The 22,428-nt window shown below is 40.9% G+C and overlaps 1 protein-coding gene and 1 pseudogene across 23 annotated transcripts in view; one reads left to right on the top strand and one right to left on the bottom strand.

Annotated features, from left to right (window-relative positions):
* The window catches only part of CROT (carnitine O-octanoyltransferase), a 41,960-nt gene that overhangs the window by 4,378 nt on the left and 15,154 nt on the right, over positions 1-22,428 (bottom strand). For 19 of the 23 annotated variants that reach the window (XM_089315871.1, XM_089315874.1, XM_089315873.1 and 16 more), the window contains 8 exons: positions 21,214-21,322; positions 14,502-14,595; positions 14,263-14,388; positions 12,217-12,318; positions 9,262-9,345; positions 9,076-9,183; positions 8,723-8,853; positions 529-652 (listed from right to left, as the gene is read on the bottom strand). In XM_089315871.1, coding sequence (XP_089171997.1) covers positions 529-652; positions 8,723-8,853; positions 9,076-9,183; positions 9,262-9,345; positions 12,217-12,318; positions 14,263-14,388; positions 14,502-14,595; positions 21,214-21,322 — 878 coding nt within the window. Of the gene's footprint in view, positions 1-528; positions 653-8,722; positions 8,854-9,075; positions 9,184-9,261; positions 9,346-10,048; positions 10,176-12,216; positions 12,319-14,262; positions 14,389-14,501; positions 14,596-21,213; positions 21,323-22,428 lie in introns of those variants that run through there. The other 4 variants (XM_089315877.1, XM_089315878.1, XM_089315876.1 and 1 more) reach the window with 2 other exon arrangements.
* LOC127489129 (glucosamine 6-phosphate N-acetyltransferase pseudogene) lies at positions 2,485-3,346 on the top strand (annotated as a pseudogene).

Raw genomic sequence — 22,428 nt, forward strand, 5'->3', positions numbered from 1 at the left:
ACTTCAGAACGCAGGCACCACCTCAACGACAGTGACGCAGCTCTAGGAAAGTAACAGACATAATCACACGGAATCTAAAGGAACAAAACATTAACTAAAGCAATGGGAAGGAAGGACTGCTGTCTGAATGCCTCAACAGTAGTAAGAAGTTGGCCATGTTCTGGTTCTGGTGACTTTAAACAGGAACGAGCGTCTGATTTTAAACACATTTAACCATATCAAGAAAAGCCCGCTTTCAGAGGCACTTGGGCAGAGATCTGCATCACTGTGTTCTAACAGTGAGTCAGCAGAAGTAAAATAGCCCGAATAATAAAGAGATTTTATGCCACAAATGGGCTGCTTTCAGGTCTTCCCTGTGTCTTAGTCTTAGCAGATACACACTACTGGCAGGTAAGCAAATGCTTTTGGAAACTTCTGAACAAGTTATCTCAACATCTTTTAATGATCCAGGGGAGTTGAAGCCCATGCAGTGGCCCGTGTTCCTTACAACACTAAATTCTGTGACCTTTTTTTTTCTCTAATACTCACACTGGCAGAAGGATCCTGCATGAACTGGCACCATCTGACTGCTTCTGTTGTACACGGACGCAAAGTCTCTGTACGGCCGTGATAAAAGTATCTTGTCATTGCTGTTTCGTAACAGCAACCAGGGCTACAGGAAAAAAACATCAAAATCGTATTATAAGAAAAAAAAAAACTCCTAGTGTCATTACAATACAGTTGTCTAATAAAGCTATCCTTAGTCCATGACTAAGCCCTACACTATAGGTAAGAGCTGAGATTTTCAGTAACAGAGATTCATTTTTATTTATTTATGTATTTGACAGAGTTAGAGAGAGACAGAAAGGTCTTCCTTCCATTGGTTCACCCCCAAATGGCCGCTGCAGCCAGAGCTGTGCCGATCTGAAGCCAGGAGCCAGGTGCTTCCTCCTGGTCTCCCATGTGGGTGCAGGAGCCCAAGCACTTGAGCCATCCTCCACTGCCCTCCCAGGCAGAGGATTAACCAAGTGAGCCATGGCACCAGCCCCGAGATTCATTTTAATACCAAATAGCAAAAAATCTGCTCTAAGAACATGGACAGTTTCACAGGTGTAGCTGCTTGTGGGGTTTATGTGTGGCATTTATTGGATGGTTCCCAGCACCCTGCCTCTTGCTATCTCCACTCGTTTAAACACTCATTTCAGGTGCAAGCTGGACTTAGTGATTTATAAGATGGAAGACAGCAAAAGTAATGGATGTCACAGGTGAAATTAGGTTACCAACAGGAGGGTTATGAGGAGGAGACTGTTACCGGTCTCACGAATGTGGAGGACTGAGTTTTGAGGATGAGGGGGACAGGGGATGGTCTTCATTAAGATTCTATATGTGCAGCTACATTAGGTAGTAAAAGAAGTTGATTAATGGTTGTGGCCGGTTGGTCATTTGTTAGTATCTTTATTAATACTGAAATCCCCCAGGAAAATTGACTAGTAACATGGCTAAAAAAATAAACTAGGAAAGAGAAGAAACACAGTTTGAATAAGCCTTTCTGGCTTGAAATTATTGATGCTGTTATTTGGAAGTGGGAGACAGTTTTGGGGTTACCTTCCCAGGCAGGTTATATCTAAGAGAAATGATATTGGGTTTTGTTTTTTGGCTTGTTAAGAAATTTACATTTGGTGATAGGCCATTATCTAATTGCTGGGGGAAATCCTGGGAAGTTAAGAGAATTTGAATGTCGGACAGCGCCGCGGCTCACTAGGCTAATCCTCCGCCTAGCGGCGCCGGCACACCGGGTTCTAGTCCCGGTCGGGGCGCTGGATTCTGTCCCGGTTGCCCCTCTTCCAGGCCAGCTCTCTGCTGTGGCCAGGGAGTGCAGTGGAGGATGGCCCAGGTGCTTGGGCCCTGCACCCCATGGGAGACCAGGAAAAGCACCTGGCTCCTGGCTCCTGCCATCGGATCAGCGCGGTGCGCCGGCCGCAGCGCGCCGGCCGTGGCGGCCATTGGAGGGTGAACCAACGGCAAAGGAAGACCTTTCTCTCTGTCTGTCTCTCTCACTGTCCACTCTGCCTGTCAAAAAAAAAAAAAAAAAAGAATTTGAATGTGTGAGAGGAAAATTTGGATTTTAAATTACATATTAGCCGGCTAAGTTCTGTTGCTGTGGTGAATCCTAAAATGGTTATGGTGAGGGTCGACAGTCTTGTAGGCAAAGTGATGTGGCTATCTGGGGCATGGCTATTGCAGTCATATTGTTGGAGATGAGGAAATTGGTACAAATACTAGCAACTGCAATGCCTTTGCTTGAGTTAATTAGGAGTGAGTCATTTCATTAATTTTAATCAGCTGAGAACTGGCGTTATCCTCAGAGTAAAACAGAAAAATAATTATGAGTACTGCAGACAATTGTTAGCAAGGTGGCAATAAGTGCCATTAAGAGGGCTTAGTGGGCGGCGCCTCGGCCTCACGCTGCGGGAGGAGGCAGGGGCGGGTGGAGGCGTGGACGCTGCCACGGTCAGGCCACGGGTGCTGGCCACAGCACCGGCTGTGCAGGGCGAGGAGGTGGGCTGACTCTGAAGCCGGATCCGGATCCGGTACAGTGTCCTCCGGTGGGTGAGACTCCGCTGCGCCTGGAGGGGATTGCAAACTGCGGGACCTCCATGGATCTAACTGGAAAGATGAAACCCGGTGAAACACCAGTGTTTGACCCTAGTCTTCTCAAAGAAGAGGACTGGAGTCGGAAAACAGCTATATTTTCTCCAGCCACTTCTGTAACACATCCTGGAGAAGGTTTGGTTTTGAGGCCTTTTTGTACTGCTGACTTAAACAGAGGCTTTTTTAAGGTCCTGGTCAGCTGACAGAGACTGGAGTCATCAACCCTGAACAATGTATGAAATCTTCCGAGCATATGAAGAAATCTGGGGATTATTCTGTTACAGTTGTAGATGTGACTGTAGGGCAGACTGTTGCTACAGCAACTCTGATAATAGAACATGAATCCATCCATTCCTGTGCTGAGAGAGGAAGAGTAGAAGATGTGGTCATTAGTGATGAATGCAGAGGAAAGCCGCTTGGCAAATTGTTATTTCAACCCTTACTTTGCTAAGCAAGAAACTAAACTGTTATAAGATTACCCTTGAATGTCTACCACAAAATGTTGGTTTCTGTAAAAAGTTTGGATATACAGTATCTGAAGAAAACTACATGTGTCGGAGATTTCTGAAGTAAAAAAGTCTCTTAAGAAAAAACTACTACAAGGCTGTACTCTTCAGAGAGAAAATATTGTTGCTGCAACCCAGTGACCTCCATAAATACTGGACTGAAAAAAAATCCCAATACAAGTGTAATGACATTTAGAAGATTACTTTGGGCTGGTGGGGCATACTGAGTTTAGCTTGCAAATGAATATTATAAAGGGGATGATTTTTAACCAAAGGAATATATTTTTAACTTGAATCTTTTCTTGCATTGTATTTCTCTAGTTTGTCTTTATTTCTTGGTAGTCAATATGGTAGTAAGGTGTTAAATGTCTGCTATCTATACTGCTCTTTTTTTGGCCGGCCTTGTTGACTGGGTTGAGCCACTGCTCATGATGCCAGCATCCCATTTGGAGCACTAATCTGAATGTCCTGGATGCTCTACTTCCAATCCAGTTTCCCGCTGATGTGCCTAGAAAGATGTCTTAAGTACCTGGGCCCCTGCCACCCATGTGGGAGAGCAGGATGGAGAGCCTGACTTCTGACTTTGGCCTGGCCCAGCACCTGCTGTTGAGGCCATTTGGGGAGTGAGGCAGTGAACAGAAGATCTCTCTCCCTCTCTTTGCCTGTCAAATATTTAAAAAGTTCAGACTGGAATGAAAAACAAATTTATATGTATATAAAGCATACATTGAATAAGGATGTTTCTTATTAGAGTCATATAATTTTTTTGTTTCAAAGAAACATCTTAGTTATATCATTTCCCACATATTAACTACCTGAAGTTGGATAAATTAATTACAACTATAGTCATCTAACATTTGTTGATCCTAATACAAACAACCTGGTCAGCCTTTTAAAATAAAAAAATTTAAATGTAAAGATTCTGTATAGACAAAGTAGCATCTCTTCTCTGTGAAATATAATTATTAAAGATAATTCAGAATATAGTGGGATATCTAAGGTACAGTGACTTAGCAAATCTTGGAGTATTTCTAACCTGATTATCTTGTCATGAGTAATCTGAAGCCTCTCTTCCAAGTGCCACTTTTATGAAAAATATCACAAAATTGAGTGGAATACTGAAAAATGTATAGCACTGCATTTGTCACACCCTTAAAATACTGGTTGATCCTTTTCCATTTAATGTGATTATAATGGTACTGTTATTCTCACTATCCTGTTTTATTTATTTTAATTATTTCTTGAAGAATTTGATACTTTATTAAAGGTTCTTATCTTTTGCATTCCATGTCACATTAAATCGGTTCATACGATGGTCAAAAAAAAAAAAAAAAAAAGAGGGCTTAGGCCTGTTAGAGCAAGGCTTCCAATAGTAAGTGAGGAAGTAGTAGAGTACACAGCTTTAAGTTGCTAGCTCAAATTGAAGCTCACAGTATCAAATAAGACCTCAGATTTTAAAGGCTTAGTGCAAAAAATATTTCACTAATGACTTTTATATTGTTTACATGTTAAAATATTTTGACATTTTAAGTATACTATTAAGATAAATTTTACTTCTTTTTAAAGAATAGCTAACAGAAGTTTAAAATACTACATATGGCTTGGATTCTCTTCTAATTAGCCAGCACTGTTCCACAGTAGTGTTCAGCATTCAATCAAAGAGAACAGCATTTTGGAGACAGGCCAACGGGGGTGGAAAGAAGACCCTAGAAATGAACATCAGCAAGACACTGAACAGAGCATCCTCGCCCTCCACCAGAAGCCTGCATGGAGAGCAGTGCCCCTGGGGAGCTCTGGGATCCAGGCTGTAATACTCTGGGTCAGCCAGACCAAGAAAGCCACTTTGAGAAAACTGGCAGGCCTGCCAGTGTGGACTTGACTTCAGGCCTGGAAATAGCCCTGTGCCCTTCGAACCTGGCTCTAGCCTGCTTGTCCATGGTCCTGGAGGAAGTCCTGTCTGCTCAGGCCCTTGAAAGGTACCAGGCCTGCCTGTACCCTAGCCAACAGACTCACCATTGCAGACCTGACTGTGGACACTGAAGCAGCCCTGTGACTGAGCTCTAAGCCCTGGCACGAGCAGGCTCCTCCACCCAGGGACCAGGCAGGAGCCATACCTGCCAGACTTCTGAAATAAGCCTGCAACCTCAGACCTGACTGGGGACACAGGAGCAATCCCACGCTTTGGCTCCATTCCCCCACTCAACTGTGGTCCCGAAAGCAGTCGTGTCCACAGAGAGAACAGGCAGGAAGTCTACCCACCAAATCCAGTCTGTAAAGACCAGAAATGGCTGTTCTTTAAATACACAGAACACAAGGTTATAAGGATCATGAAAAATTAGGTAAACATGGTACCACCAAGGGAAAATAATAAAGTTCAAATAACTAACCCTGAGGAAAAAAATAAAAATGGAGATCCCTTGGCTGTGTTGTGCTGCAGTGGGTTAAGCCACTGTGTGTGACATGGCATCCCATATGAGCACTAGTTGCAGTCCTGACTGCTTCCTTTCTGATCCAGAAATTGCTAATGTGCCAGGGAAAGCACTAGAAGCTGGCCCAAGTATATGAGCCTTTGCCCCTCGTGGGAGACCCAGATGCAGTTCTGGGCTTCTGCCTTCAGCCTGGGCCAGCCCTGGCATTGTGACCATCTGCGGAGTGAACCAGCAGATGCAAAATCTTTCTCCTACTCTGCCTTGCAAATAAATAAATAAATCATAAAAGGAGACCTATGAACTGCTTGACAAATAATTCAAATGAAAGAACATTAGACAAGCTGAAGACAAAAGAAATAGAGAACTCTGGTAAAGGTAAAATAATAGCCAGTATTCTACTTTTGGCTTGTAATTCCTTTTTAAAAGTTAAATGTGTAAAAAAAAAAGTCATTATAAATTTATCATAATGAGCATACAATGCAGATTAAACTCTCCAAAGGCAAGGATTTGCAGAATGGATTTTTAAAATGTGGTTCATGGGGCCAGCGCTGTGGCTCACTTGGTTAATCCTCTGCCTGCGGTGCCAGCATCCCATATGCGCGCCGGGTTCTAGTCCTGGCTACTCCTCTTCCAGTCCAGCTCTCTGCTGTGGCCCGGGAGGGCAGTGGAGGATGGCCCAAGTGCTTGGGCCCCTGCACCTGCATGGGAGACCAGGAGAAAGCACCTGGCTCCTGGCTTCAGATGGGCGTAGTTCCAGCCATAGCAACCATTTGGGGAGTGAACCAGCAGAAAAAGGAAGACCTTTCTCTCTGTCTCTCTCTCTGTCTAACTCTATCTGTCAAATAAAATAAATAAATAAAATAAAATGTGGTTCATCTGTATGCTATCTACAAAAAACAGATACAAAGACATGGCAAAGTTAAAAGTAAAAGAATGGAGGAAAGACATTCTGTGAAAATAGTAACTGAAGAAGTGTATTATTGGACAAAATAGGTTTTAAGTCAAAAAAGGTTACAAGAAAATAGAACAATACATACTGATGATACATTTAATCTATCAATAATATATAACAATTTTAAAAATGTGCACTAAGGAAAAGAGCCTCAAAATAAAAAGCAGGTACTGAATTATACATCGACAGACTGAAGGGAGAAATAGACACATTTATGACAATAGTTAGAAATTTTTTTTTTGACAGGCAGAGTTAGACAGTGAGAGAGAGAGACAGAGAGAAAGGTCTTCCTTTTTCCGTTGGTTCACCCCCCAAGTGGCCACTACGGCCGGCGCACCGCGCTGATCCGAAGCCAGGAGCCAGATGCTTCTCCTGGTCTCCCATGTGGGTGCAGGGCCCAAGCACTTGGGCCATCCTCCACTGCACTCCCTGGCCATAGCAGAGAGCTGGCCTGGAAGAGGAGTAACCGGGACAGAATCCGGTGCCCCGACCGGGACTAGAACCCGGTGTGCCGGCGCCGCAGGCGGAGGATTAGCCTATTGAGCCGCGGCACCAGCCAATAGTTAGAAATTTAAAAATACAACTTTAAATACTGATAGAACCTCTAAATGGAAGATCACTATCAATGATGTGTAGAATGTCTAAAGAGAAGATCAGTAAGGGATAGAAGACTTGAAGAACACTATAACTAGACCTAATACACATACATAGAACATACCACACAACAGAGAAGACAAATTCTTCTCAAGTGCATATGAAGCACTCTCCAGGATAGCTCATGCATTAGGCCACAAAACAGGTCAAAACATTAAAAAAGACTGAAATCATTCAAAACATCTTCTTTAATGACAATGGTATGAAGCTAGAAATCAGTAACAGAAGGAAACTGAAAGATTCACAAATATGTAAAAATTAACATACTCTGAAACAACCAACTGGCCAAGAAAAAACTCACAAGGAAAATTAGAAGTTTATTTGTGATGAATGAAAATGAGAAAACATACCCAAACTTATGAAATGCAGTGAAAGAAGTATTGAAAGGGAACAATCTAGTTGTAAATGCTACATTAAAAGAACAAAGATCTGAGATCAATAAAATAACTATCTTAAAGAACAGAGAAAAGAAAAAACTAAGTCCAAACTAGCAGATGAAAGAAAACAATGAAGATCAGAAGGGAGATAAAATTGAGGACAGAAAAAATAGACAAAATCAACAAAACAAAAAGTTGGTGTTTTGAAAAAAATCAACAAAATTGACATGCTCTTGGCTATACTAAAAAAAATTTTTCAATTCCATGTTCCATCAACTTTTCAAAGTACTTTGCATGTATGTATGTGTATCTGTAAATGTAAAGCAAAATTAAAAAAAAAAGAGAGAACAATGAACAGACAGGATAAAGGGAAACGAACAGCAAGGAGGTAGACATAAACTCAGCTTCACGGAAAATTGAACTTAAATGCAAATTATCTAAACATCACATTAAAGACAGGATAAGACAACAAAATCAAGGGGCTGCTATTTCTGCTTCAGATATAGAAAAGTTACAACATACTATTTCTCCTATAAATGCTGGATAATCTACAAAAATCTTGTTTTCATCAACCATCAGAAAACTGAAGTTAAAATGCCAAAGAACAGAAAAGTTTCTCTTATAAGGCAGCAGACACATCAAAACTATGAGTGAAAAATGTGATGAAGTATCAAAGAAAAACTTAGAGACAGTCACAGATTGGCACTCTAATCCCAGTTGATGAAGTACAAAGTAGGGCACAGTGACAACTGGAAAAAAAGTGAGAAAATCGAGTGTGGGGAAATGACATATGCTGGGACTTTAAGATTCTGAAAATGGGGGCCAGTACTGTGGCACTGTGGGCTAAGCTGCCACCTGAAACCACTGGAATCCCATGTGGGCACCAATTCATATCCCAGTGGCTCTACTTCTGATCCAACTTGCTGCTAACCTGGGAAAGTAGTGGAGGATGGCCCAAGTGCTTGGGCCCCTGCCACCATGTGGGAGACTGGATGAAGTTCTAAGCCCCTGGCTTTGGTCTGGCCCAGTCCTAGCCATTGCAGCCATCTGGAGAATGAACCAGCAAATGCAAGATTTCTCCCTCTCTCTCCTTCTAACTGTGCCTTTCAAATAAACAAATATATCTTTGATGGGGGGAAAAGATCCTGAAAATGGAAGATTAGTGGGCCTCACCGTCCATGAAGTCTGTAATAGGCCAGCTGAAGTGCAAGCTGAATAAATGTGTCGGGGTGAAGCTTCTTCTTCTTGGTTAGTTTTTTGCCAAAAGATGTGAAGGCATATGCTGCAAACTGCAGATTAGATGCCTAACAAAAAGAATTAAAGAAGAACAGTAAAAAATCACCTCACGAGGATACCCCAAATAGAACCCGGTTATCAACTGAATTAATCATCAGATTTACAAAATTAAGGGTATAAAGGCTTTAATGTTTTATGTTGTGATGACGTGCTCAGAGGACAGCCACATTTATATATGAATAGTATAGAAAAGAGAACATTACTCTCTTCAGAGAAAGGTGAACATCTACCTCCTTAAGATACTGGGCTTTAGCTTGGCTGATGTCATTCAGTATTTTCTCATCCACTGTGAAGACAAGCTCCTCTGGAAAAGGTAAATCCCGTACTTTCTCTGAGCCCTGAAAACAAGGAAGACTTAAAAATATTTTCTCTGTATAAACACTGGGGGAAAGAATGACGGATATGCTCTTACATACCTTCCATCTTCCTTCATTCTCTAAAATTTTCTCATCAACGTAATGGGCAATGTGCACCATCACCATTGCATCATACGGAGCATGCTGAAATGAAAATACCAAAGCTGCTGAGTATTTTCTGCCAGCTTAAAACCTGATCCAATATTTTCTCTTTACTTTAACTCAATTTTTAACATAAAAAGGAATAAGAATCCTTAAACGCCTCACCTCCTAATGATAAACATATAGCTAGCTAGCTAGCTGTCCTATAGTACAGTAACTGCTGTATTTTATTTTTTGAAATGAACAGATGTTTAAAGTTGGAAGCACTTAATTAAGACTCTTGGGATCATGTGTGTGTGTGAGTACGAAGGAAACATGAACAATCTAGAGAAATGGCATTTGGGCTGAAAGTCAAAACAGCTGTTTCATATGCAACGCTGGTTGCTGTAGGTACTTGGAGAGTGGACCAGAGATGGGAGATCTCTCTGTCTGGCTCTGTCTCTCTGCCTTTCAAGTAATTAAATAATTTAAATAATATGTGATAACATCTATGAGGATTGTTTTAAAGCTATAAAGCACTATGCAGCTATGTGATGTAGCTAAAAAATGGGCTTGCGAGTGACCTGTCAGTCTTGTTAGGTGTGCTTGTTGTGACAAAGTGCTCCTCCATCTTGCACTGACTCCCTCAAGAGCCTGTCCTAATGTTCTGGCTGTCCCCTAGTTGGTGACAGTCAACTGTGCTTCTAGCCTTGATACAGGGCTGCAGAGTTGTAATGTTACAGTGACATAGAAGATAATGACTTACCTCCTCTTTAAGGTCCATATCTTAAGCCTCCCCTTCTTTCACTCCAAGGCTAGTCACATCCAGTTCATGAATGATAGCTACTTAATGTAAGTGGTAACAGTAACAGAGAAGAAACTATCTGATGGGACTGTCATCAAAGGAACATAGAGAAAATAGGACAAAAAGTTTGACCCCCAGAAAATTCACCAGCTGCATTTCCTTTCTCTAAATATAGCTGTCAAACCTGCTACACCTCTGTAACAAAGCCCCTCTTTACCACTTTGCTTAACCATTAGGAATTATATCTGCCCCATCTGGACATTCTTGTAAATATGTGTGCAGAATGGTTATGCTTTCTCATACATAGTGGCCTACAGGAGTTCATGCTCATCCCAAATGCCTTCAGGTAGTCTGCCAGCCTCATCTACTTTTCGACACTGTTCCTACAATTCTAGAACATCTTAGCGTTGCATATGTAGCAGCTGTTTTGACTTTCAGCCAGGCTGAAACCAGAAACTGGGACCTCAGTCTGTGGGTGGCAGTTATCTGCACCATCACCTGCTGCATTCTAGGGTGTGCACTGGCCGGAGGCTGGAATTGGGAGCAGAGCTGGGACTCGAACCCAAGCACTCCAGTATGGGACGTGTATATCTCATGTAGCATCCAAAATGCTAGGCCAAATGCCTTCCCAAGTTATTTAAGACAGTACTCTCTATTTTAAACTATTTCACTGGAAACATAAAGAAAGAGCAGAACAGAAGGATGTTAGACTCTTTGTAGCAGAAAAGGCAAAGAGAAACTGAGGGAAGAACTTCGAAGGCAATTAACTACCTTAAAAATTTAGTTTGAGGGAGTAGTAAAGATGTAAATCAGACTGAGGAAGGTCAAGGGGAATCAAATAAGGAGCTGAAAAGAATAAATCTGAGGCAATTAACAAGAAATAATTAGTCTACAGTAGACACAAAGGAAGAGTAAAATTAAACCAAAATGACCCATGACAGCCTTTCACTGTCACTCTAATAAGCTATTATAACACATATCTAGTTTTGTACCTGCTAATCTGCAGTTCATCTACTTCTTAAATAACAGCTGCCTTACTGTATTTAGGCAACCACCACACCCCCATAGTGGTTGCAATGAAACTGATTCTGCCCACCAGGTTCCAAGGCTGGGCTTGTGAACCAGGCCAGGCTAATCAGAGCGCCTGTGAGTACCAGGGATGTGGACCTGATTCACAGGCAGATCCCAACCAGTGAGAATTATTGCTAATACTTTGCTGAGGCTGTTGGGAAAAAAGAAGTTAGCTATTTACACTGAGGTCCCCAGGCTGAGGGCTATGAGGACGTGAGGCCACAGGTGTGACCATTACACTGCAGCCTACCTAAAAATGAAGCCAAACAAAGGAAAGCAGAGCCAAGAAAGAGGAAGAGATTTCTCATCAAAGTATATGAACACGGTTAGCATTATCCACACTTAGGTGTGCTCTGATATCAATAAATTTCTTACACTAATGCCACTCTGATTTAGGTTTCTATCACCTAAAACTCAGTAAATACTAATACAATCATGAAAGTGCTATGTGTTTTCTAAAATTTTCTTGATTTTAGAACTTTTGAATGACTATCAGAGAGTTGTAAAATATCGCTAGCAAATAAGATTTCAAAAAGCGAAGAGAAACAATAAAAGCAACCTGGATTTTTCTGAAGGTCAAAAATGGTAGTAATTGCAAGACATTTTAATATTCATAGTCAAAACAGAGTCAAGAAGATTATGTGTCATTTAAGGAAAATACTTATCTAATTACTAAGTAAATCTTGGAACTTAGAAATATATTCAGTTTCTTATACATAGAACACACATATACATAATATCGTATTGTATCTCGTAAAATAGGTTATAAATCTCAACAAGCAGGTAACAGCTTTGTTAGCTGCCACTATATAAATATTACATGCATCTTCATTTTGCAGCTACATCCCAAAATGTTGGCTTTTCTATAGTAGAAAACAATTTATCATATATTCCACTGTTACTGGGAATTCATAACTAAGGCTGTTATTATAATGTCTTAAAATGAAATAAGTGTTTACTTCTACTACACTGCAGCACAGAGCAAGTATCTGTTGCTCACTGCCATTAAATTTACCTAAATATTAAAAGGGAGGGAGAAACTTCAAGAGTTTACTTACATCACAATTACAGCCAAATACTCCATTAGAAAAGGAAATCAAATTATAGGATTTGTCACCCCAGCGTACCGTAGGATCTCCACTAAACAGTATCGAAATTATCTAAAATAAATGTAATTTTTCCAAATTAAAATAGTTTTAACAATGGTAAGTATTTTCATCTTGAACACCTATATATCATCTTACTTGTTCTAAGTCCAACTAAATTTAATAATGTGGTTAAACCTAAGAGATAATTATAGCCCAATTTTAACTATTTCTCAAAATCTCAGTTTAAAAAATTCTATGAGAATAGGATGGTGGTACAAGAATCATGGATTTTTATAGAACATTCACTGGAACATAGAAAGCTTTTGTAATTTGAATAGTATCTGGCCTTCATAAATTGAGTTATTAAAGCTCAGTTAGGAGGAAAATACTCTAAGAAATATTTTAAGAACTCATATCCCACTAAATCTATGTTTTAAACTATAGCTTTCTGAACCTTTTAGTCATAAAATCAATTTAGCTTATCACAATGAATAGTCTTACAAATACAATAAAATAGAATAGAAATATCAGAGTACATCACAGACAGTAAAAGTAATTTTGAAAGTTTTGTGAAACTTCTATTATAGATCCATTTGTGCAGATTCATGCACATGTGTATAATATAGTGGGCTAAATCCATTTGTAAGTACAGACTGTAGTCCAAAAAGTCTGAAAAATACTGCATTAAAACATTTAAAAAATTTTTTTTATTTATTTACATTTTTTTGAGAGACAGTAAGAGATCTTTTATCTCCTGGTTCACACTCCAAATGCCCACAACATCCAGGAGCTGGCAACTAATCTAGGTCTCCTACATAGGTAGCAGGGACTTAAGGTCCTTGAGCCATCATCCATGTCTACTAGTGTACTTTTGGCAAAAAGCTGAATTCAAAATGGAGGAGCCTGAGCAGACTTGAACCAGGTACTCCAATTTGCAATGTATGTGACCCAAGCAGCAACTTAATGGCTGCACCCAATGCCTACTCCCTAAGACATATTCTTAAGGAGTTTCATGAATTTCTTAAAATCAAACAACAAAAAAGGCAGCTAAAGAAAAGTCCTTTTCTAGCTACAAGGTTTTTTCATCCTGGATTATTTTTTCCTATCATGTAATATTGATGAATGCATTATGAAATATTTTAAGTGTTTTCAAAAGGTTCTGACGTTTCCACTAATATGATTACTATCTTTTATTTCCCAGGAAGAATACTGCTTAAGGGGAGAGGGGAGAGGAAAAAATCAAGGCCACATTCACCCTTAAAATCACTCAAGTCAGAGTGTTCAACAAAACCAAAGACAGGATTACTTACAGGGGTGATGTAGCTCATAGGCAGACCCTCCCAGCTAAGGTGTTAAGGCACACTGGTATGAGTTACAGGCAAGTGCTCATGTCACCTTTGTCAAGAAAAGTTTATTTGCCCCAGTGTAATATTCTGTTTGTATGATCAACAAAAAGGCTGGGAAACACTGGCCCAAAATATACCAAAAGCACTCCTAGGTCTTTAAACAAAGTACCAAACACATCTAAATAGACCTAAACAATGTAGCAAGGATTTACAAAGCACTATTTATTCATATATAAGGTTCAATTTGGCACATGTATACTTTATATCTTAACAGAAGTTTTAAGAGCCTGAATTAAAAAAAAAAAAAAAAAAGGAAAGAAAACCTCATGTCCTCATGTTCATTATACATGAGTCCTCCAAAAAAATCTGTGAGAAGAACGGGGCCAACGTTGAGGCGTGGTGGGTAAAGCCCCACCCGTGATGCCAACATCTTACAGGCCCGATGGTTCAAGTGCAGGCTACTCGACTTCCTATCCAGCTCCCTGCGCATGTGCCCGGGAAAGCAGCAAAAGATGGCTCACGGGCTTGAGCCTCTGCTAGCTGGAGTTCCAAGCTCCTGGCTTCAGCCTGGCCCAGCGCCAGACGTTACAGCCATCCGGGAGAGCGAATCCGCAACTGGAAAATCTGACTCTAACAACAGAAGAAGCAGAAAGCAGGAGAAGAAAGTTACCTGGGAATAATCTTCCGGTGTTACATGTGGCCTGCCATCTTCCATGGAATACACAAATAAGCTGCTCTGAATTTTTTCTAACAAAGTCAAGTTCTCTGGATCGAGACTAATCAAATATTCTCGTGCCTAAAGAGACAGGAGAGAATGATTTCCTGTTAAATGTACATACAATACATCCAGAGAAATGTGGAAGCAGCTTGTGAGAGAAAAGGCCCCTTAAGCAACGCAGCACTCACTACCTTAGCCCACCGGGTCCGCTCCTCACTGGTGAGCGCGGCTATCCCAGGCCCCTCGGGCTCCCTGCGGCACTTCTCCTGGATGTGCGTCAGCTGTCTGAGGGAGAGGGAGGCAAGAGCATTCAGAGATGCTTCGGCCGCTGACAGCCATCGTGTTGACCAGAATTTAAATGTTTCAGGACACGACCCAAAGAAACAGACACATGACCTCCACAGCAATACATTTCCTGCACATCTTTTTAAAAAGTGATGATATGTTCCATTAATACCAAAGTATATTTGAAAGTAACTTCATTTCTACAAAAAGGATTCAATTTGGCTGATCTGATTTATACTTTGAAAATGTGGTGTACTTCCAACGTTCAAGAAAATCTCCTTTACAATGGGAACTTGAAAAATATTTTGGTAATCACTCTTAGAAACATCACATATGTGGGCTACACTGTGGCATAGTGGGTATGCCGCCTGCAGTGCCAGCATCCCATATGGGCACCGGTTCGAGTCCTGGCTGCTCCACTTCCGATCTACTCTGCTATGGCCTGGGAAAGCAGTAAAAGATTGCCCAAGCCCTTGGGCCCCTGCACCCGCATGGGAGACCCAGAAGAGGTTCCTGGCTCCTCGCTTCAAATTGGCTCAGCTCTGGCTGTTGTGGCCAAATGGGGAGTGAACCAGCAGATGGAAGAGCTCTCTCTCTTTCTCTCTTTCCTTCCTTCTCTCTGTCTCTCTCTCCTCCTCTCTCTGTATAACTCTTTCAAATAAATAAATAAATCTTTAAAAAAAATCGCATACTTCCTATGTAGCTAAAAATTATGTGTATCTATCTACATATAGATACAAGTAAAACCATAGGAGTTACTGCATACACAACTAATATTTGTGTTTTACCTAAAAAATAGAGGTACCAAGAAGTCACTTATCAATGTTTTCACATGTGCCACTTTCTTACTTCTGACCATTATGGTTTAAAGCCTCTACTAGCAGAGGATAAGTCATTTTCCCCTTAGCATTCTGTGCTACCAGTCTGATGAATTTCAGGTGTCTTTAAATAGTCAGCAGGTAAAAAAGTTTTTCTATAAAGAGATAAGTTTTTTTTTTAAAGACGTATTTATTTATTTAAAAGGCAAAGTTACAAAGAGGCAGAGAGAGAGAAAGAGAGAGAGAGAGTTCGTCCATCCCTGGTTCACTCCCTATATAGCCCTAAGTGAGGGGGCTGGGCCGATCCCAAGGCAGGAGCCTGGAGGTTCCTCTGAGCCTCCCATGTGGGTACACTGGCCCAATCACTTGGGACATCTTCCACTGCTTTCCCAGGCACACTAGCAGAGAGCCATGGGGGAAGCAGAGCAGCCAAGACTTGAACCAGCACCCATATGGGATGCCAACACTGCAGGCCGTGGCTTTGCCCACTATGCCACAGCGCCAGCCCCAAGAGATACATTTTCATCAGTTAAAGCCCTACTTTCCCACGGCACATGCTAAGAAATTACCTCAATTTAAAAGCTTCCTAGAATTCTTCAGAAAGTTAGTCAACAGAGTGTAAGTCACTATAAAAATGTACCATGCATAGCCATTTCTTCTTTGTGGCTTCATCATTCAAAACTGGAAGAAACTTACTGATTTTCCTAATTTCCTCTATTAAATTCGTTTGTGACACTGTTAAAAAATTCCTCCCTGCAAAATTCCTCACTCTTATTTGCACATTAATGGTGTGCTGTGGAGCAGGTGAGGTTCACACGACAAAGGGCAATCTCCGGTGGAGAGGGGCAGCTTGCCTTGCCTCTCTGCCTGCCTACCTCTCTGTACCGAGTCCTAATGTTGCCCCAGATGAGGATTAAGCTTCTGTGGCTTGTGGTTCCTGGCACAGGAATTAGCATAAATTCTGAAAGCTAAAATAGAAAAATTCTACCTCTCTTTTTCTTCACATGGTACCAAATATATTTTTTCAGAATCTGAGCAATCTATTTTATGTTTCTAATTGTATCCTATGTTTTTAGTTAAAATTTCCTTATGCACAGATCTTGCCTGATCTCTCAATTCATACAATCACACTTGTATATTTCAATATATACGCACACATACACACACACACAAAATGAAATCCTACTGTGTACTAAGCAACAGGAAACAAAGGAGACCTCCTAACTAATCTATTAGAGCTCTGTCTGTGAAAACACAGAAACAAATAATTTCAATTCAACACTGAAATCAGTATAACAGAGCTAAGGACCAGTACACAGAGAGCCTAAAGGAGTTAACTCTTTGGGGTTTGGGGAGAGGAAATGGAAAAAGAAGTTAGGAAATACCTGACCTCCTGGTGACACCTGAACAGAAACATAAACTTAAGAATTTGCCAGCTAGAGCAAGCTGGAATGAGCATTCCAAACAGAAAATGTATGTGTGAAAACCACAGATAATCCAACATGCTACAAGGACTGCAAGCAAAGCACGGGATAGCAATACAAGACAGGAATGTAAGACACACAGGAAGAAGGGCAGCACATGGGCTACAGAGGTTGGCCAGAGTGAAATCCAGACTCTTGCGGAGTAATTTAAGGAACATTTATGAATTTTAAGCAGAGGGCCAGCGTTGTGACTTAGCAGGTTAAGCTGTTGCCTGCAGCACTGGCTGTTCACTGATGATCCAGCTCCCTGCTAATGTGGCTGAAGAAGCAGCGGAAGATGGTCCAAGTGCTCCGACTCCTGCACCCACTTAGGAGACCTGAATGAAGCTCCTGGCTCCTGGCTTCAGTCTGGCCCAGCCGTGGCTGTTGCAGCCGTTTGGGGAGTGAACCAGCAGATGAAAGATCTCTCTCTGTGTCTCTCCTTCTCTGTCTGTAACTCTGCCTTTCAAATATATTAAAAAAATAATTTTAAGCAAAGGTAAGATCAAATCACATTTGACTTTTACAGCCACATTACTCAGATGACATGGAGAATATGTGGAGGCAAGAAAATCATCATGGAGTTTGAGCTAATAATCTAGCAGTGACATCATAAAAACCTGAACAAAAGCAAAGCAGAGAGGGAAGATACAAAGAATTTAAGAAATCAGTAAGAGGGAAATGAGGAGGGCTTTGCTTCTGATTAATATGAGACACAAGGGAGATGGCGAGGGTCACTTCATCAGTTCAGATTTGGGTGATGGGTAGGTGATGGTTCCACTGAGGCAGATAGGCATCTAAGAAATAAGATATATATGGCAAGTTAGGCCTACCATCACTATATTCACATATAAAGTTCTAGTTATCCTTTTTTGATAGAGGTATGAGAATAGAAAACTATTTCTCTACTATTAAACAAAAAGAACAAACCAGCCCAGTGTTCAGTGAAAGGAAAATGGAGGGAACATTTGGCCTTAGTGTAGGGAGTGCCCAGGGCAGTAGCAAGCTGAAACAAAGCACAGTCTGAAATGGGCACCTTTCAAACTACCCAGGTCCAGGCCACGATGCCAGGCCAGAATGTAGGCTAGTGTTGTCAGAACTTGTAATATTTTAAAGAGAAATCAGAAATCCAGATTTTTATGTGAACTCTCTTCATTATTAAACAATGATTCAAATTTTCTGTTCTCAAAAAACAAAAAAATTAGGTCACAGGCTGAATTGATGGATCACGTGTATTCAATTTCTGGAAGACTGGCTTTGAGTAATCCAATTACTAAGCCTGACCTAATAATTACATGCCAAATTTGGGCAAGATTAAATACTGTAACTGGCACATAAGCAAATATTAGCCAAATCACAAAAGCAAAAGACCTAAAAGATAAATTTGCCTACATCAAAATTAATAATGTACAATTTCTTAAAAAATTTATTCCTTTAATAAAGTAGTGTCCAGATCAAAAAATAACTATTAATAAAACACTCAGTAGAAAAATAAGCAAAAACAATTCACAGAAAACAGAAATGGTCTATAAATACATATGAAAATGCTGACCCTCACTAGTAATGAAGGAAATGCAAATTTAATGAAATGAAAATAACTGTTCACTTGCAAGTTCACCAGATTTTTTAAAAGTTTGTCTGAGAGGGGCCAGCACTGTGGTGTAGTGGGTAAAGCTGCTGCCTGCAGTGCCAGCATCCCATATGAGTGCCGGTTTGAGTCCTGGCTGCTCCACTTCTGATCCAGCTCTCTGCTATGGCCTAGGAAAGCAGTAGAAGATGGCCCAAGTCCCTGGGCCCCTGTACCCAGGTGGGAGACCTGGAAGAGGGTCCTGGCTCCTGGCTTCAGATCAGCTCAACTCTGGCTGTTGCAGCCCTTTGGAGAGTGAGCCAGTCAGCGGATGGAAACTATCTCTCGTGCGCGCTCTTTTTCTCTATCAATCTCTGCTTCTGCCTCTCAGTAACTCTGCCTTTCAAATAGGTAAATAAAACCTTTATTAAAAAAAAGTTTATCTGAGAGGCAGGGGTTTCCCTAAGAGGGAGGGGAAGCACAGTGCCTGGGAAGAGGGATGAGGGCAGATCTGGAGGACCAGAAACCTTGGCGTTGACTTGGGTGGTGCTTATATGAATATTTAGCTGACTATTTCTGTGTGTGCTTTTGTACATATATGTATTTAATAAATACATTTAAATTATAGACAACACAATATTCATAAAATAATCTAGGAAACTTGAATAGTTGATTATGTATTAATGATAATAAAGAATTACTGTCACTAGAGGCCAGTCCTTAGGTGTGATAATGGTACTATATGTTTTTTAAGAATCCTTACAGCTTATGAAGATACAAGGATGCTTCCAAAGGTTCATGAAAAGAGGAATTCAAAAGTAAGTTTATTTTGGTGCAAATAAATTTTGAAATCCATGCATTGTTGTTTCATAATATGCATTTTCCATGAACTTTTGGAAGACCTCTTATATATACTAATATGATATATTCTAAAATATTTTTGGTGGAAGGATATTCTGAGATTTTCTTCAAAACAATCCAATGGAGAGGGAAAAGGAGGGCACAAGAGTCAACCAACACCAAGCATGAGTTGATAACTGGTAAAGCCAGGAGTTGATAACTGCTGAAGCTAGGAGTTGATAGCTGTTGTAGCTAGTGGATGGATACATGGAGGTCTTCATTACATGATTCCTTCAATAGTTTCAAAATTTCCATAACATACTTTAAAAATATATACACACAATACATGCCATATATACATATTATACATACACTACTATATGTATGTATGCATGCACATACATATAATATATACTATACTCATATATATATATATGTTCTCTATTTAAAACTATTGCACATATACATTCATTACAACAGGTCTGGAAGGATGGAACACATGCAACTATGAGGATACTTCAAAAAGTTCATGGAAATGGAATCAAAAGATAAATTTATTTGGGTACCAAAATGTTGAAATCTATGCAGTTTTTCAGTTTTTTTTTTTTTTTTTTTTTTTTTTTTGACAGGCAGAGTGGACAGTGAGAGAGAGAGACGACAGAGAGAAAGGTCTTCCTTTGCCGTTGGTTCACCCTCCAATGGCCGCCGCGGCCGGCGCGCTGCGGCCGGCACACCGTGCTGATCCGATGGCAGGAGCCAGGTACTTACCCTGGTCTCCCATGGGGTGCAGGGCCCAAGGACTTGGGCCATCCTCCACTGCACTTCCCTGGCCACAGCAGAGAGCTGGCCTGGAAGAGGGGCAACCGGGACAGAATCTGGTGCCCCAACCGGGACTAGAGCCCGGTGTGCTGGCGCCGCAAGGCAGAGGATTAGCCTAGTGAGCCGTGGCGCCGGCCTGCAGTTTTCTCATAAGATTCATTTCCCTGGGCCGGGGCTGTGGTGTAGTGGGCTAAGCCTCTACCTGCAGTGCTGGCGTCCCATTTAGGCACTGGTTCAAATCCCAGCTGCTCCACTTCTGATCCAGCTCTCTGCTATGGTCTGGGAAAGCAGAAGTTGGTCCAAGTCCTTGGGCCCCTATACCCACATGGGAGACCCACAAGAAGCTCCTGGCTCCTGACTTCAGATTGGCCCAGCTCCGGTCACTGCAGCCGTCTGGGGAGTGAACCAGCAGATGGAAGACTTCTCTCTATCTGCCTCTGCCTCTGTAACTCTGTGTTTCAAACAAATAAATACATCTTTTAAAAAAAATGCATTGGGGCCAGCGCTGTGGCACAGTGGGTAAAGCCACCGCCTGCATTGCCAGTATCCTATATGGATACTGGTTCGAGTCCCAGCTGCTCCACTTCTGATCCAGCTCTCTGCTGTGGCCTGGAAGAGCAATAGAAGATAGTCCAGGTCCTTAGACACATGCACCCATGTGGGAGACCCAGAAGAAACTCCTGGCTCCTGGCTTCGAATTGGCCCAGCTCCAGCTGCGGCAGTCATTTGGGGAGTGAACTAATGGAAGGAAGACCTTTCTTTCTGTCTCTCCCTCTCACTGTCTATAACTCTATTTCTCAAGTAAGTAAAATCTTGAAAAAAAAATCTGGAGCAGGGAAAGGAACATATCTATGGTTTCCTTTTCTCCAAGTAGAACATATTCAAGTGCATATAATAAAATTAAGAACTAATCTTTTTCCAATCTCTGCATCTTCTCCCTGTGTCTCAAAAAATTAAATTAAAAAGAAAAGTTCTTTAAAAGTAAGCATGTATAAAATTTTGTTTTTCATTTTACCGACATTTCACAGAAAGGTGTTTCTGAACATTTACTTTTTTAACTCAAGTAAAAACTTAACATGCGGTGAGACTCAAGATAAAGTAGTTTGAAGACCTGAGAAACTCTGGCGGGGTGATCAGACTGCCTTCATGTATTACATCAAAGACAAAAACTCGGCCGCGACACAGCACTGCAAGGTGACTTGGGGAATGCCCTTCACTCTCTGGAAAAAGAGACAGAAGACAGAAGACTCAAATCTCCAAAATTTAAACTGGAGGAAAGTGATTTTTTTCATCATATATTCATCAAATATATAACATGAACAACATGCAAGTTAAAAGAATTTCAGTTACTATGAAGTAAATACATATCTTTAAATGTGTCCATAGACAATACCTAGAAATCCATGAGAACTTCAAATATTTATATACCCTAAGAATCATACAAATCCCAAACTGCCACAAGGTCTTCTAGTTTTATTTGGGGAAAGAAGTGAGAATAGTAGAAGGGGTCCAGAGAGGAGAATCATTTGAACTCATGAGCTTCTCTTTGGGATTATTTGTTAACTGTTCTTCAGAGAATTTAACTGCAAAGATATCAAACTATGATTCCTCAAAGAAAAAAAATGTTTTAAGTTGAAATGAACATCACTTGCGTAATTGACAAGAGGAAAGAGTTTGGCCCAGTCTGTTTCTAATTAAGGCTTTGCTAATAGTAAATATCACTATGAATTCTGATCCCTTTGGCACACATTAATTCCCCAAGAACTGTTTATTTGGTGTAAATTTCAGACTACTCTGACTTAGCCCAGTTTTTAGTTACTACTTCCTTTGCCAAGGGTCTTCCTACATGACAGCAAAAATTAAAAAGAGGAAGAGAAACATACATGCATGAGGGACCTTCAAAAGGTTCATGGAAAATCCATACAATGGATGGGTGGGCTTTTAGCACAGCAGTGAAGCTGCCACTTGACCACTGGCACTGTGTATCAAGAAAGCTTGTTTCAAATCTCAGTTTTTCTGTTTCTAATCCAGCTTCCTGTTGGTGTACACCCTCAGAGGCAGCAGGTGACAGCTCAAGTCCTTGGGTCCCTGCCACCCATGGGGGAGACCCGGTTTGAACTGGCTTCAGCCAGGCCCAGCCCTACTTGTTGAGGGCATTTGGAGAGTGAATCAGCAAATGGAAAATAGATAGATAGATAGATAGATATAGATATAGATATAGATATAGATATAGATAGGTAGAAAGAAAGATAGATCTAATCTCTGCCTTTCAAATAAAAAGAAAAATAAAAATTTTAAAGAATTTGTACCAAAATACACTGATCTT

Source organism: Oryctolagus cuniculus, chromosome 16, assembly GCF_051225735.1.
Source record: "Oryctolagus cuniculus isolate XC-2025 breed Fujian yellow rabbit chromosome 16, ASM5122573v1, whole genome shotgun sequence".
Lineage (NCBI taxonomy): Eukaryota > Metazoa > Chordata > Mammalia > Lagomorpha > Leporidae > Oryctolagus > Oryctolagus cuniculus.